This window comes from Micrasema longulum, unplaced genomic scaffold, assembly GCF_059751315.1.
Source record: "Micrasema longulum isolate JH-2025_06_02 unplaced genomic scaffold, ASM5975131v1 h1tg000376l, whole genome shotgun sequence".
NCBI classification, from domain to species: Eukaryota; Metazoa; Arthropoda; class Insecta; order Trichoptera; family Brachycentridae; genus Micrasema; species Micrasema longulum.
The window spans coordinates 9535-26498 of record NW_028277577.1 but is presented as its reverse complement, the minus strand read 5'-3'; the positions used below and the strand labels follow the sequence as shown (position 1 = coordinate 26498).

The 16964-nt window shown below is 34.2% G+C and overlaps 1 protein-coding gene across 1 annotated transcript in view; it reads right to left on the bottom strand.

The window, feature by feature from the left end:
• ps (RNA-binding protein Nova-1-like protein passilla) overlaps positions 1–16709 on the bottom strand; it is a 48639-nt gene extending 31930 nt beyond the window's left edge. The window contains exon 1 of the mRNA XM_088225627.1: positions 16613–16709. Coding sequence (XP_088081753.1) covers positions 16613–16709 — 97 coding nt within the window. The remainder of the gene's footprint in view (positions 1–16612) is intronic.
• Positions 16710–16964: the final 255 nt, after the last annotated feature.

Genomic DNA, 16964 nt, shown 5'->3' with positions numbered 1-16964 from the left:
AACAAAAGTGGCACGGTTGCTCGGATTGCAAAGGGGTAACTATTCCTATTTTTAAATAGAGCAATCGCTTAATCTGTCTTCATTGGAGAAACATAGAACCGGGATGGACCTTAAATGCATTTAAAAAATACTTAATGCCATAAGTGGTGTCCCATATCTGTTGCAATCAATTTCTTTTCATGTTCCCAACCGTTTCACCAAAAGTCAAAATTTTATATTAATCAAATCAAGTTGCAATATTGGCATGGGTTAGTTCGAAGTTTTATATATTGATCATGTTCTTGAATATATTGTTTACCATTATTTTATTTCCCTTGTTTATATTTGCTTCATAGTTTAATGTTTTGTTCAGTTTCTTGTGCATTCATGTAACTGTTGTAATTGGCTTACGCCTCATATACCACCCCCGGCAACATAAACAGCCGAATGACTAATTAAATACGAAAATTCCCGTTAGGTGTTCAAAGTAATTGAACCTAGGTTTGAGTCGTGGGTCATCACTTCTAGGAACAATTAATAGCTACTTACGAACCTGGAAAGCCCTAAATTTCTTCAGTTATACACCTGATTCGGCAGTGATTAGTCTTTTTCTCGGAGGGTCCCTATTTTATTAAAGCAAAATGTCTACGAGACTTAAACTTTCGAAAAAAAAAAAGTTAATGTTGCGTTATCTAAAAAATACTTTTCTAATTGTGGTATAGCAAGGCAAATACAGTGCAATGAATCAACTGTGAGATTTCTGAAAAAAGTCGAAGAAAGTGGGACACTAAATCGAAAAGTGGGCACAGGATTAAAACGCTGCACTTCAAAACGTGATGATCATGTACTAAAAAAATATCATTAAGAAATCGGTTCGCATCAGCTCCAGAACTAAGAACACTGACTACAACAAACCACCGGTGGCAGTGTTAGTGTACGCAGAGTCACAAAAAGACTACTAGAATTTGGATTAATGGCCAGAAGACCTGCAAAAAAACTTATTTTAAATCAGAAAATGAAAAAAACCGTTTGGAATGGCGAAAGAAAAGAAATGGACAGACAATAATTGGGAAAGAGTTGTATTTTCTGATGAATCAAAATTTAATTTTATTGGTCCAGACGGTTTGCAGACAGTGCGCCACCGAGCTGGAGAACGATATGGTGACTTGCACCCACAGTTAAACATTCGCCTTATATCATGGGGGGATGCATCACAAAATTGGGTGTTGGTAATTTAATAATGATACAAGGGTGGTCAGCGAATGCTGAAAAATATAATTGAATAATTTTAGAGAGTGTTGTGCCAACAATTTAGAACATAACTGAAGAAATTGATGACCTTGTAATTCAGGATGATTCTGCGCCTTGCCATCGGGCTCGTTCTGTGAGTGTGCTTTTTTTTTTAAATGCGTCTTATTGCATTTAATATTTTTTTAGATAAATTTTGGTGTTTTTCTTCATCAGGTATCGCAGCTCAAAATATCATTGGGAATTAATTCCCTTTCATGGCCAGAAATAGCCCAGATTTGAACATAATAGAAGATCTATTGGCCGTAATGGGAAAAAAATTAGGAAGAAATCTCCGAAAACGGTGCAGGAGTTAAAAAAATGTAATAGAACAAGAAGTATGGTATGAAGAAATTTCCGCAGAATTTGTGAGTAAGCTGTACAAATCCACGCCAAGACGAATAAATTATGCGATAAAGGCCAAAGGCGGTCATTAAAAATATTAATGTTGTTTTAATTAAATAATAAATATTTTTTAAAGATGCTTTATGGTGTTTTATTTACTAAATAAATGTTTTTAAAATTCAATATATCAGTTTGCATAACAATTAACGATTTTTTAAAATTCATTTTTAAATGTTTTTTCACTCGAATAGAAAAACTCTCAAAAGATTTTTGAATGATAAACTTAGTGTTTCATTGATGTAAAGTATACCTATAGGTATACGTATAAGCACAAAATTTGAAAATTTGTTGAAATGGAACGGGTTCGGCTATTTATGTTGCCGGGGGTGTATAATAAATAAAATATCGCATAAAGTAGAACCACCTTTTTAATAAATAGTTCCAATCTAACCGGGGACCTCAAGCATGATAAGCGAACGCGCCAACCATTACACTACGGGGACGGACTTATCTCAACTCGATTTCCCTTTTTAGGATTTTTACCCGAGAGTAGTCGAAAGTACTAGCCCAGGATTCTGGTTCTATTTCACAAACAAATTGTATTCTAAATTTTTGCAACAGAGAGGGAAAATATTTTTGAGAAGGGGATATGGGAGTCTAGGCATTTACAGGGCTTATGACCTGTCATTGGCTGGTTCAAGTGGCCACTTTACTTTTAATTGTATTCTTTATCCGCCCGGAGACAGATAGAAACATAACATCTGTTTATACCTTTATGCTCATCATAAATTAAATTTAGATTTATTACTATAAAATTATTTCGCTCGTGGTGTAGTTTATTTTGCTGCATCGCATATCGATGATGTATGTTTAGTGCATTATGCATTATTATGTCACATGTCACATGCGTCGCAAAGAGTAACCTTCTAATTCTACTAAATATATGAGCTCAATAATTATATCCTCCATATGGACATAAAATAAATAGCCAACAAAGTAGTGCCAAGGTTTGCCTGCAACATGTTTGCCTTTGTGTATACATATTATGTTTGTTATGTTTTTATCTGTAAAATAGAGCATTAAATACATCTGATTTACTATCTACACTTGATAACATTGATAAGGTACATATTGTACATTATCAAACAAGCGAGTATTCCGTTTCGAATATCGTTCAATCACATCCATTACATAAATCTAATAGAAATAATTACGAAATAATGTTAAAACAGTTAATGGCGAGAATTAATGGTGACATAGAACGAGGACGACCAAGAAAGATGTGGCATGATCAGATAAACCAAAATCTTAAGTCTGGTCGTGTCATAAGCGGACACAACCGAAGGGCATGTATGACAGATATATTAGGATTGTACGTCAGGATAGACGTTTGTGGCGGTCTATCCTCTCTACTGCATACTACTATCGGTAATAGTAGAATACTATAATAGCAGTTTTCTGTATTGGGAGAAGGCAAATATTAATATGGTCATGGCAGGAAAATGTATTATAATGAAAACATACATTTTATAAACATAAATATATTACCATAAAATATAATTTATACGATGGTTAGTATTTAAAAAAAACTTTAAAATTTAAATTTCCCAGTAAGGAATACATTATAACTAAATTAAGAACATTTATATACCTATGAAATACTTCATAAATAATAACCATCAAAAATATATCTTTCAGAGTCTATTTCGAAACGTATTAATTTGTCGCAACAGCTCAATATTGATGGTAGAAATGTTAATTGCACGGGATTACAAAGAGACGATAGTATACTAATCGGTGGGTACTACGAGCATATAACTGGTAAAAATATTACGATTAAAGGATAAATAAAGTTCAGATACGGCAATTTAGGTTCTACATAATCTGGTTATAATATCATAGAGACGTTTGATGTAAATATTAAGATTATGGGGTTAATGATAATCGGGGAAATGTAAGTAAAGTAAGGAGTGAGGTTTATCGTGAGAGCCGAGCTCGGGAAGCTCTCATCTCCCGCAAGACGAGAGACGAGCGAGTGTGCCCACACTACACCGCCATTGCCAGCGGGGACGGAGTATGGAGTGTCGAGTATCTACCGTACACTGTATACCATCATACCGCAGGCGCAGTTCTGGATTAGTAGTTCTAGTAGTGCCGAGTAGTGCCGGGTGCTCGGTACCTACCCAGCCCCGTGACGGAATGTGCTGACCGAGCTGGAGCCACTTCTCGCTCCCGGTGCCGGCGGATTGTGGGTTGTGGGCTGTGGGTGACACCGATCTTATACTCTGACATCCACTTTGATGTCATCGTCAAATTCACTTCACACGTGAAGTACTGTGACATTACTTCATCGAAGAGGGTAGATATACAGGCTTTGAATTTCCAGAAAAGTAATACCTACGACCTAGATATTAAGTACATTTAGTTTTATTGATTTTATTTCATTTATGTTTTGTGTTCATAGACAAATTAAAGCGTTTAAAATACAATAAGAAATAATACGAGTTTATATGGTATTATAACGAAACAATAAAAAAAATACATTAAGGTTTAGCGTGTTGTGGATGTACCATTAAATTATTGGTATATTTTTTGAAAAAGACTTTGTTCCTCGATAAAAAATTGAATTTGTAATCAATTGTACGTAAATAATTGTAGGTAACTTAATATGACATTTGAATTAACATTTAACAACGATTCTAAGGTTTTATTTATGTTTTTGTGCTATTTTTCATGAAACGAAAACAACTCTTATTAGTTATTCAGCCTAATTTTTTTAGGATAACAAACTTTTTTGTAGCTAACTTTCTAAAATAAGATAAATCATCATAATATGACTTGTTTCTTAGATTTCAATAGTTTTAATGAGAAATCGTCATTATTACAAGAGAACAAAGTAGGCTTTAGATATATATTATGTAATAGTGATTGTATTCAATGGATATAAAATATTGTTTGATTTATTCCCGAGTTAAATTTCACTAAGTGCCGAGTGCTGACATATCCCATGGCAACACTCCATAGACTCGGGCGAATCTGAGTGACGTTCGCTATGTGAAATGTTAGTGTTACGAAACGGTTTTGAAAATGTTACTAACGCTGCACTATTCAGAATGTATTTTTTTATTTATTTTTTAGAATTATAAACAATAATAAATGATAAAAATAATGAGACCTCACGGGGGTTACCCGTGCCGTGTATACTTGTATGAAAAATAAAACCGGGTGGAGAAAAGTCCGCCGTGTAATTGAGCTCACGGATTTTTTTCCTGGAAAGGTCGACATGAAATATTTGTTTACATGGCAATATTTCACCGTCCCGTGAGAGACATCTGAAGCGTCACCATACCTTCATACCTTCATCGCATGATAGAGATACGCGGCAGTCGGATCACTATGCAGGGCCCAATGCACCACAGGGGGCGGATAAATAATGATTCATCAACATTCATATTGAATTTTGATGAATCATTCTTTTCGATCGAAGCCATCTTTTTTATTATGGCTCCCGAATCGATTGTTGTTTGATGATTATTGTTTGTTGCGAGAAGTTAGTGAAGTTGTGGCGAGAGAAACCGATAGGCTAGACGCTGCGTCGGGTAAATTGACAAAATATAAATATGAATATGGGAAATAAATTTTAAAAACTCACGGGACCACATGGGGTGTAACGCCATCAGTACTTAGAACTTAGAATAGTAGTAATAAAAGAGGTGTGTCTATGGGAACAGCTCAAGGATCAGTCTTCGGACCGATTCATTACTATAATTCAATAGAAAATCATGTAAAATTTTCGAATTGCTTCCAATTCGCAAACGATACTGCCCTTGTAATAAGCCATTCAAATGTAAAAACTGCCCAAAAAATGCTTCAAGAAGATTTTTCAAATCTCATTAAATGGACGCATGACTATTGCTTAGTAATAAATTCTAAAAATCTCAAATTGTTCATGTATCCTCACCATATATCACTAAATGTGAATTTGAAATAGGAATACTAGCTCATATAAATTTTTGCTTTCATTCAAATTCAAATATAGAATCAGATAAACGTAATTGTTCTATTATAGAAGTTGTAAATAATCGTAAGTATTTAGGATGAATTATTTATTCTAAATTTAGCTGGGGTGTTCATATTGATGGAATCTGCGACAGATTAAGGTACTGGCTTGAGGTCATTTGTAAAATCAAAAGTATACTACCTTTCAAAACGTTAAGATACATATATAACTCGCTCATTGAATCGATTATATCTTACGGAGTGCGTGTCTGGGGTCTCACCTTCCAGTCTCATCTGGGTAAAATTTATGATATTCAGGTGAGACTGTTCAATTCAATTTCAATTTATTTATTTTAAATATAACATATACATTACAAAAATATATTCAATACGTACATATTATAAAAAAGGAAAAAAAATACACGAAAGAGACTCATGTCAAAGGAGTCGAAGAATCCTGCTCCGGAAAACCCCTTCGGATACATGGAACAGATCAATATCCAGAGCGATGTTGTTCAACATAGCGGTAGCTCTTCCAACAGGCATAACCATAGGCAGGTTGGTCCTGAATATCGGAATATGAAACAATCTATGCTGACGCTGTCTTAGGTAGTTATCAGGAACATACAAACCAATGCTCATCATAATTTCAGAATTATCGATCATACCGCGCAACAATCGATAAAAATGTGTGGTCAAATACACATTCCTTCTAGTCTCTAAACTGTTGTAGCCAAGCATACCCTGGAGAAACTCGGTCGGGTAGAGCCAAGGATAATACCCGCACTCTCTCATGTAGAGATATCTCAGAAACTTCTTTTGGATTTTCTCTATCATAAGAGAGTACTTCAGTTCATGTGGCCCCCAAATCATCGAGCCACTCTCGAGTCTACTTCGCACCAAGGAGTTGTAAAGAGTTCTCAGTACGCGGGTATTTTCGAAAACCCTGGCAGTACGCAGAACAAATCCTAACATCTTCAATGCATCACCACTGATTGTCTCTATGTGTTCATGAAATGTCAGAGTGCTTACAAATCTAACGCCCAGATCCTTAACATTCGATGTTCGTATCAGATTCTGGTCATTCATTTTGTAGCGAAAAAAAAGAGTTTTTTGGGCCCTAGTGAAGGACGTGACCGAACACTTGGAAACATTAAACCCAAGTTTGTTTCGCCTTCCCCATTCAGATATATTAGATATATCCGCTTGGAGAAGACTTAAGGGGGATTGTACCGGATAGCATAATCCGGGAGGCAAAACATATGGTGTATATTTTTTTTAAATTCTGTAATGTCCTGCCGGTAAAACAACTTTGTGACTACAAATTGATTGTAGATCACTTTGTTGATCCGGAATATAAAACAAGAGTTTCCCACACTCACAACACTAGATTAAAAACTGAGGGCTCCCTGATCGTTCCCCGAATTACAAATTACTTCGGAGAGCGAACATTAAATTGCGTTATTCCAAGGTTGTTCAATGATCTCCCACAAACCATCATTAACATGAAGGATCTTCAAATGAAAAAAAAAGAACTGAATCTTCTAAATACTTTATAGTGCCTGTTAATAAATAAATTTGTATAATATAAATAAAATTATGTAAAATAAACCTGTCATAAAAAAAAATGTGTCCCACTAAAAAGTCTTGAGACTTAGTAGGTAACAAATTGTTATATGTATTTTAAATTATTAAATAAACGCTGCTCTGCAGCACTGAAAATGAAACTGTAGAAGGAGGGTGCCTCAAGCCAATACCGACTGATAAAATATATTCAATCATCGGAATCGCCCCACCACACATTCGAAGAAGGACAGCCGCAGAAGCAGAGAGGTACAAACAAACCCACGATCCTAGACATCCTCTACACCCCCACCAACCGAGATCTAGAAACAGTTTTATCAAAGCCACCTCCCCCGTTGAATCCTCACAACAGCGGAGAAAAGAACTTGGCAAGAGGATCTTGGAGCGAGACCGTGGATGAATCCAAATAAGGGTATTCAAGGAGGTGAACACCTACCATACTCCCTATTCCCTATGGATCGCCTTCAATAGACTACGGGTGGGTGTTAGACGATGTAAAAAAAATCTCCAAAGGTGGGGGTAACTCTCTGGTGATAATATATTGTGTGACCCAGGACGACAGCCACCTATTGACATGCCCGCTCATGGGAGAAGGCTGCACTCCTGGGGACCTAATTGTGGCAAACGACGAGGCGATATCTGTCGCCGCATATTGGAGTGGCAGGATATGATCCAACCGGACACGCTAAGTAAGTAAGTAATTGAAAAAAAGTAAATGTATTTGTTAATCAATCCCAATCGCGAATGTCTCGGCTAAGTGCGTTTTTAACGTAGTTTAACTTACGACAAATTAAATTCACATAAAATCCCACCCAGATTTAAAAGTATACTTTTAAGAAAAGACACCTTGTAAATGACGTTTTATTAAATATAAATTCTACGTTATTAAAAAAAAAACATATATTATATAAGGCAGTTATTTTTTTTTACCTCCCGGATTTTTGGCCGATCGAGTTGGCAACCCTAGTGACTAGCGACTGTATAACAACTGTGCAATTCAGCAAGTTTATAAGCGTTCAATATTCTCCTTCGGTTTGTGCATCTGATGAGATAAACCATTGAATGTTTCGTAATTTAAATCGCAACATTTTAGTGTGACTGGCAATATTTATTTCCAAAATAATTGCATCACGCATTAAAGCGTTGGAGAAAATATCAACCTATTTCTATGTCGGTACTAACTGCGTCGCGTTATTGGCGCAATATTTCAATAACAAAAATGCGCAATCTTGATACTGTTCTATTATTGCTTTATCGTAAATCCAATAAGAAATAACAAACGTTGAACGCAACAAATAAACAAATCTACGCCGGGCATACAAAATTCACAAAATAAACTTTTTACACTCCACCCCTATAAAATCCATATTACTCTTAGTCACAATCTATTCAAATATTTAATAAACTTAATATTTAATAACCACTACTCACGTGTGCATAACATAGCATTCAAATGTGAGTGCTTACACAAGCAAAAATTGCATGTTCACTTGGTTCACCGACAGGCACTAAACACCAACATAGGGTTATTAAATATTCGAACACACTGTACATTGCGCATTACGCACTGTACTTTCCGTCACATTCACACATATACAAGCACAGAAACATCATCAATCGCATCATCATAATACTCTTATCCGCACCAGATAGTGCATAGAGCACTGCATTGTTATCAATTAACAATCGCAGCGTATCTCGATCAATTGTCACTTAAAGGCAAGTTGACCAATCTCACGTTTCAAGTGCATATCACCATTTTAAGTGAACATTTTATGTCAAACTTGTCGGGAATCGAAACAGAGACACGCAGATGCAAGATATGTAAACTTACCACTAACCAACGAGGCGGAAAGTAGCAGACTAGTTAAAAGCACGGGTATTATATTTGTATCGTATCTTTATTTGTTTTTTGAATAAATATCCACATTCCCTTCTCGAACCGCACTCCACTTCTTTTAAAATGTTTATCAAAATAAATAAAAAGGTTTTATTTTAAAAAACGCATTTTTAATAACGATTTTTCACGTAAAACATCGAAACACGGGAGATGGGAAAATGTAAAAAAAAAATACATAAGGGGATATTATAATGTAAATTGTATTGTATGTGTAGGTACCTAATTAGAAAATAATGATTTAATGAAATCATACAAGGCTATAATGTTCTGAGAAACGAAAGGCGCACAAAACGAGGCGAAAACAAACAATCGACAAAGGCTCAAATAACGAAACCTTTCGATTGATTAAATGGTAGAAATAGACATTCATGAAACGATTTGCGTCATTATTCCAATACGCATGAATGGGGGAAATATTTTCTATCTTTTAAGGAAATTTCCTCGAGACGGAGTTACAATACCCTTGCGAAGAATATAACATTTGAAACAAGTTATGTTATACTTCTGGTGTAGTAAAAAATCGCGATTCGGAAGAAATGAGAGTGGACTCGTAATCATATGCAGAATGTATGACAAACACGGTGGCGGCTGTAGCAGTCTGAGTAGAGAAAAATAACAAATATATTTTTTACTACGGTTCGTAATAATAATATATTACGCGAATAGTTAGTATGATCGCCAATAAGTATGAATAAAAAAAAAGTGGGCTGTAATCGTTAATCAAATGCTAAATCTAAAAGTGATACGAGTATTCATTTATTGACGTATACAAATCTGTTCGATATCAACCAATTAATAGGTAAAGCTGATCGGGCAGCACGTTCTAGCGAAAAATAAATAGTTTTGGAATGTACAAATATTTTGAGTATTGCCAAATATTTGGATGAGTGCCGGATTCAACCCCCTAGGTATTTTATCGGGGATAAAGACTGAAATGAAAACAGAATATGGAAGTTTCGCAAAGTCATATAAAAGACCTGTTATCAGTTAAAAGATTGCAAAATTAATAGTTGTGCAGGTGAAATGATTCCGAAGAACCTACATCAAGAAAGGTATTAAATAGTTAAACACAAAAAAAAAATATAATAAAATGCAAAATGATATTCAAACACAGACATGCCTAAATTTAAATATTATTTTCTCTAAAAGATCTCAATGTTTATTTAAGAGGGGGTTATAGGGTCGCGGACTCCGAACCACGAGGTTCGAGATTCGAACACCGCTCTACCACAACTTATTTTAATACGGTTATTTACGACAGTAAAAATTACCCCAATATTGAAATATTTCAATAAATCATAAAAACGCAAATACATATTTTTTTAATAATTTAAATTTCATATCTGGCTGTCTGATTACGCACGCATACTATAAACACGACATTAAAACGATGTACCTACTTTTAGCAACCTAAGTCATAAATAAATATGTAAAAAATAAAATATAAAAGCATATTTGTAAAAAAAAAATATTTGGTGAATATTTCAAACAAGTATTATCGGATTGTTCCAATAAAAGCTGCTCAAAATGCGAGGATCTGTACGTACTCCGTACTGCAGTCATTCGCTGTCTCCTTTCAATGTGGTGTGATTAGAGCGGGATGAAGAACTGCTGGATTTTTTCAGAGTAGGAACCTCGCTCCACATTAGCCAAGGTTGATTAGTGGCAGGTGGAGAGTGGAGAGCCACAGCTACAGCCGCAGTCGTCTAGTTCTAGTAGATCGATAGTGCATTATTATTTGTAGGTTCGAGTGAAACACTTCTAATCTAGCGATAGGCAATGTGGTCATCGGACACCAGAAACGTATGAAAAAAATATACTAACAATATTTTGAGTACATCCAAATCTTTGTGAAGAAATATTGGATTTAATTGCGGATAATATGTTTTAGGAAAAATATGCATAATACATGCATCAATGTTCCTCCCAGTAGGACAACATTCGGTCCGTGGGTGGATTTTTTCTCCGCCAAATTGTTTTGATATACTAAAATAATTATTTCGACAGATGATAACAAAGAAGCTTTAAAAATGTATATCAAAATCTGGTGGAGAATAAATTTAAACGAAAAAAAAACTGTACAGTCGTCCTCCTTAGAACAGATTTTCCTAGTGAGGAGGACACTTGAATTAATTTAGTATTATTTATTTATATTTTTTTGATTGTTTAAAAATTTCTATGTACATAGTTTACCAAGATCAACAAGATATTTTAACGGGGACGGAAAACTTTATTCGGAATGGAATATGGAAATCTAGCCCATTTCAGCAAATTATGACAAAAACCATAAACCGCGTAAATGGCTGTTGACCAGTTATTGAGTAAAAAAATAGATTTATAATAACTTTATATAAAATCACTAATTAAATATATATATACGTAGCAAGCGCATGCGGTGAATATTATCAGTAGGGATGCTGACAAAAATAATCATGTTCTTACATTTAGTAGGTATGATAATAGATATAATTAGATATCCAATTAAAATCAATATTGCTTAGAATCAGCTTTGCAAAGTGCGCTTGATTATTTTACGAAAGACGTATTATATTACGAAAATGATATTATTTAAGTTTTCCATTATAATAATAATTATAAACATGATTGATCGTTTATAAATAAACGCTGCACAGGAGCAGGTGCGTCTAGCGGTGAAGGTGTAAACATTAGGACAGTACCTTAAACTCGAGATGTTCTTAAATTTTGGCCAAATTTCAAGAATACGCTACGCTATACATTATTAGAGTCGTTTTTATTTGCATTATATGAGTTAGATGCTCTTTTATCTTATTATGAGTCTCGTAGAGCAATATGACAACGTTACAAACCTTAACGCGCGTGCGCGGAAATTCGAACATGTCTAATTGAACTGGACTCAAAATAAAGAGTAGTATCCAGATTCCTGCGTATCTAACGAACAAGGCCAAGGTACCTCGATATTCAGTATATTGATATAGGAAATGCATACGTAGGTAGGTTGTATACTGAAAATATTGTTTGAATTTGTAAATTGCGTGCGCTCGAAAATTTTCTGCGTTAATTTGAGGAATATTTTCATATTGTAATTTTTAATAATCAAATACATGTGACTATCTTCAAATATTTAAGGGATGAGCCGCATCCGCAGAATGTATGGGCGGAACGCGCCTGGTACGCAGGTATGTCGACCCTTTCGGAAACAGGCATTTACTTGTCGAGAAGTACAAACTTCAAATTTTGATTTTGAAATGTACATACCAACTTATTTTTGAAAAACTTGAATTTATATTCGAAACTATGCTTTAATAAAACAATTGTTAGAATCTGGAGCTATGAAAATATTTGTTGGATATGAAATTTTGTAGTTTACCCATGCAGTGCCCTATGCACCAGGTGCGGATAAGATAATTTTGAGTATTCAAGTGATCAATCACGATTGATAAACAATTCAACTAATTAAATATATTTGTTGTAAATATGAATCTAGACTGATTGTAATTAAATTTCGATCTGCCGAGAATTTTACAATAACCTTTAGGGTCAATTTGTTATCATGTAATGGAATATATTAAGTGTTTTGTGACTTAAAAACTTGATTATTGAATAAAACCAACTGAATATTTTATCATCGTGGCCGCAGTGTTAACTTTACTCTTTGAACTTCCATCACGATAGAAATTCGTCGATAGGAACCTGTTTGGTGTTATGCGCGTGGCTGAGTATACAGTTTGACGGGAACTTTAATAATTTATTATTGCACAAGTTAGAAAGCGAAAAAGTTACATTTGAGAAATCTGTGTTACAAAGATGACCTTTTAAAAACATAAAAAAAAACTATTATATTACAGTTTGCCTGTTTGATGTTCTTTAAATCGTTTTTCTATGTTTATACGCAAAATGTATTTATGTATATGTGTACAAAATTAATAATGATTATAATGCGACAAACCTACCTACTCCATAGGTACATATTTAACAAATTATTATCAGTTTAATAATGTGTTTAAGGTAAGCTTAGTTTTAAATAGTAAAATACATTTATAGATTCGCGTCAGATATATAATACAGGGTGTTCTTAAAACCCTGTCACATCCGAAACCACGATGATCAGTGTGAGCAGAAAGACATATTGGCACATTAAAATTTTTTTTAGAACGAATTAAATTTACAAAAATAAAATATTAAAAAAAACAAATGGTTGCTTACATCTGCAGGGGAATAACGAGAAGGAGGGAGGGGGGAGTCTGGTACAATGTCGACCGCGCGGCCGCGCCCCTCTCGCTTCTCCCCTGCAGAAGTAAGCAACTATTTGTTTTTTTCATTTTTTTTTTTTTAAATTTCTTCGTTCTAAACATTTTTTTTAATGTGCTAATACGTCTTCTTGCCCATACTGATCATCGTGGTTTCGGATGTGACAGGGTTTAAAGAACACCCTGTATGTAACAGATCTTCAATGTACGCTATAAGACGTATTAACTATAAAGGAATTACTAAAATATAAATATGAAAGATCTTAGAAATACTAACTATATAGTAAAAAATCACAAAATAAGTATATTTTTTATAATTATTTGAATGGACAATAACCGATTATTTGAATGGACAAGAATCCAATATCTCGAATTGTGCTAATTTTCCACCCGAGTACAGTCGAGCGTAATCTGACACATCCCGACAGCAGGTTTCGGCCGAGCCGAAGTTTCGAAACCGAAACCGCGGCTCCAACTCGTTTTATTGGCCGAAACTGAATCTTTGGTTGACCAAAGTGATTGATCACTAATAAACAATATTTTCTAATAAAAAAAAATCACTTAAAAGTTTTCTATAATCAAAATACAATTACTTTTCGCCGGAAAGATCATGCCTCATAAACTTAGGTAAATCGGTAACAATATATTTCACAAATGCATACATTACCCATTATAATCTTCTGGATTAAGTAGCTACATTTTTATGTTGATTAATCCTACGCTGATTTTATTTGTAGACTGTTCCGAAAAAGTAAGTGTTTCGCTTGTAATTTAACCGTGAACTGAATAATTGAAACATAGGACTAATCACTCGCGGAAAGAATGTCTCGTGCTCGGTGCTGGTCATGTAGGCCAAGACAGTTTGATGCATTTAGTAAATAACGATAATAGGAGTCGAGTGGGTCAGAGCTGTTTGCTATTCGCTATTCAGTATTCACACGGCCGAAGGTGAATTGGGTCGGGCAGGCGCATCGCCAACGTCCACCGTATTGCGGAAAAATACATCACACACACATCCATACCTGCCCATCGCTTTCCTAGGTCAGGGGTGTCGAACATAGCGCACGCGAACATCTGTAATTACTAGCACGCAAAACGTTCTAGTGAAAGCCATTCAAGTTTTTTTTTCGTATCCCAATTAACTTTTGGATTTCCTGAAAACGCGTAGTAAAATTTACGACTGTTGCTTGCCATTATTTGGATATTTTACTGCAATTTTAAGTGCGTACATAAAACAGAGGAAAATTAACGTAGATATATAATTATTACGAGTAGTTATGATAATGTGATAATTTAAAGTAGGTTATATCGTACTATTGAACATAATTGTTAATTAATCTGATGAAAATAAAAAGGTCGGCGTCGGTCATTCTTTTAGAAGCGGTTGCACGGAAAACGTTGAAAGTTCAATAAATAATTGTTATGTTTTCATCAAAATGGGCCAAATAAGGTGACATTATTTTGACAATTGAAAGCGAAACCGTAATTTATAGTTACCTTTTTTAAACACTTTTTGGTCCAGCTGGTACTTAATAAATTAGAGTTATCCGCCTCTCGTTCAATTAATGATTTCAATGATTTATATATAAATAATGAGCTGAAACTATTTTATTATTACTATTCATAGTCGAACTAATTACATTTATATTGAATTTTTTCACTATGAAATCCTGTATCGTTTTAGACAAATTTACAGATGAAATATTTTATAATTTAATACACACGTTATAATTTTTTTAGACCGGTTTATTTTCATATATAATATTGTTATTCGCGTCGATCAATTTAGAAAAATGAATAATTTTAGATATTATATATTCTCCATAAAACTTATTTATGTAAAATAACGATATTAGTAGAAAATGTTAAGAGGGCTTTATAGTATTATATAATTAAATTTATCAGTACTAAAATTACAATTTAGCTTATTTCAAGATGACGATATTTTATGATGTGGAGAAGTTGAACTAATTTGTAGTGACCGACCGAAACTAACACATGTAAATAAGTTAAAAGTCACTTCAAAACGCCTAAAATTAGGCGTTTTAATTGTTGAACCTTACAAGTTCCTACACATTGAAATAAAAGGCATAAATTTGATTACTTTTAGCGGTTTTTGGTTCATTGTTATGTTATACATATGTAACATTTCTTCAATATACGCTATATGAACATTAACTTAGAAACTTCGGTCGGTCACTACTAATTTGTGACGGAAAATGTTGGGTTATTTCTGTATGGCTTACTGTAATCATAACACTGTTCGTATGAGGGTGTAAAATAACAGAAATATAAAATTAATATTTTATACCGCATTTTCAATTTTAAAAATTTGATCGGATAAAAATAAAGTTTTTTTTACATAGTATTAAAAAAATATTGACGTTCGTTGAACCCTTTTTGAATCAGTTTTGAAGATTATTGATTTCAGAAATAAAATTATACATGTAGATATATAAATTGAGTCTTGTCCCTCTTATCTTAATTGAGTAACTAAAATAAATAATAACAAAATATTTAAACATTTTCGCACTCAATTTTAAATTCCCGAATTCTTATAAAAGCTTCTGCAACGACAAGAACATGGGAATTCATTAGTCAAAATCTCAGAATACACACCCGAGCGCTCGCGCTAGAAAACGTTCCTCGGTCACAAGCACAGTTCGCACTGCGCCTGCGCGGTGATGCAATATCGACAGATATATTTTGACGATCTAACGGTATGATTTATTTATTTTTCACAAATAAACGGCCGCCAACATCGAGTGAAATTATGTAGGTATATGAAGAATACAATTCCCTTTATAAAATCGTCCCACTTTATAAAAAGACCCGCTTTAATAAGAACCCACGGATACAAAAGATAGAATGAAAAAGAAAAATGGTTTACAACCTGTTTTACCTTTTCCGAGATGGCTAACAAAATGATTACTTTTTAGTGTATCATACATAATAATATGTTATGTAGGACGTAGGTACGTACATAATTTATTTGTTTTATTTACGCCCAACTGGGATTTTTAATTTTTTTTACTAAGTATTTTGATGTTATTATGATGTAATTTAGCTTTGAAACGATATCGGCACAATGCCGGCATTTGTCATTGCTTTTTCGTTATTGTTTCTTTTCTAGTTTTGTTACTGTATAATATGATTGTTTCGTCAAAATATTAGGTGTTTACATAAGTTGCGTCTGAATTTTTCCAAATGAAGGGAACAAGAGGACATAAAAAAAAAACAAATTAGTCGATAATGTATTATCTTTCATTATTTTACAATAAATCTTCACCTGCGCAAATATCGCGAACAGCTTTGGCAGGTTTCTTGCCACGATTGAACTCGAAGGAGGTGTCGAAAATGCTGACTTCGTCTACCTGACATTCCATTTTGAAGGCGTGTAATAATCAAATAAAGTAACATATAAATGGAATGTAAAAGCAAATACAGTGTCTTGTAGTGCAGAAATTGACGGCCATTTTGTTTGGTCGCAATATTTTTTTCCGATGGAGAGCATGTCGCGCGCTTCCGCCACCGGAGCACCGTCAAAATCGCGTGACCACCGTACGTGAATTTTGGATCGATTTGCACAAGGAGAAGCTTTTCTGGACTCAATCGTGACGGATGATGAGACGTAGGTGTAT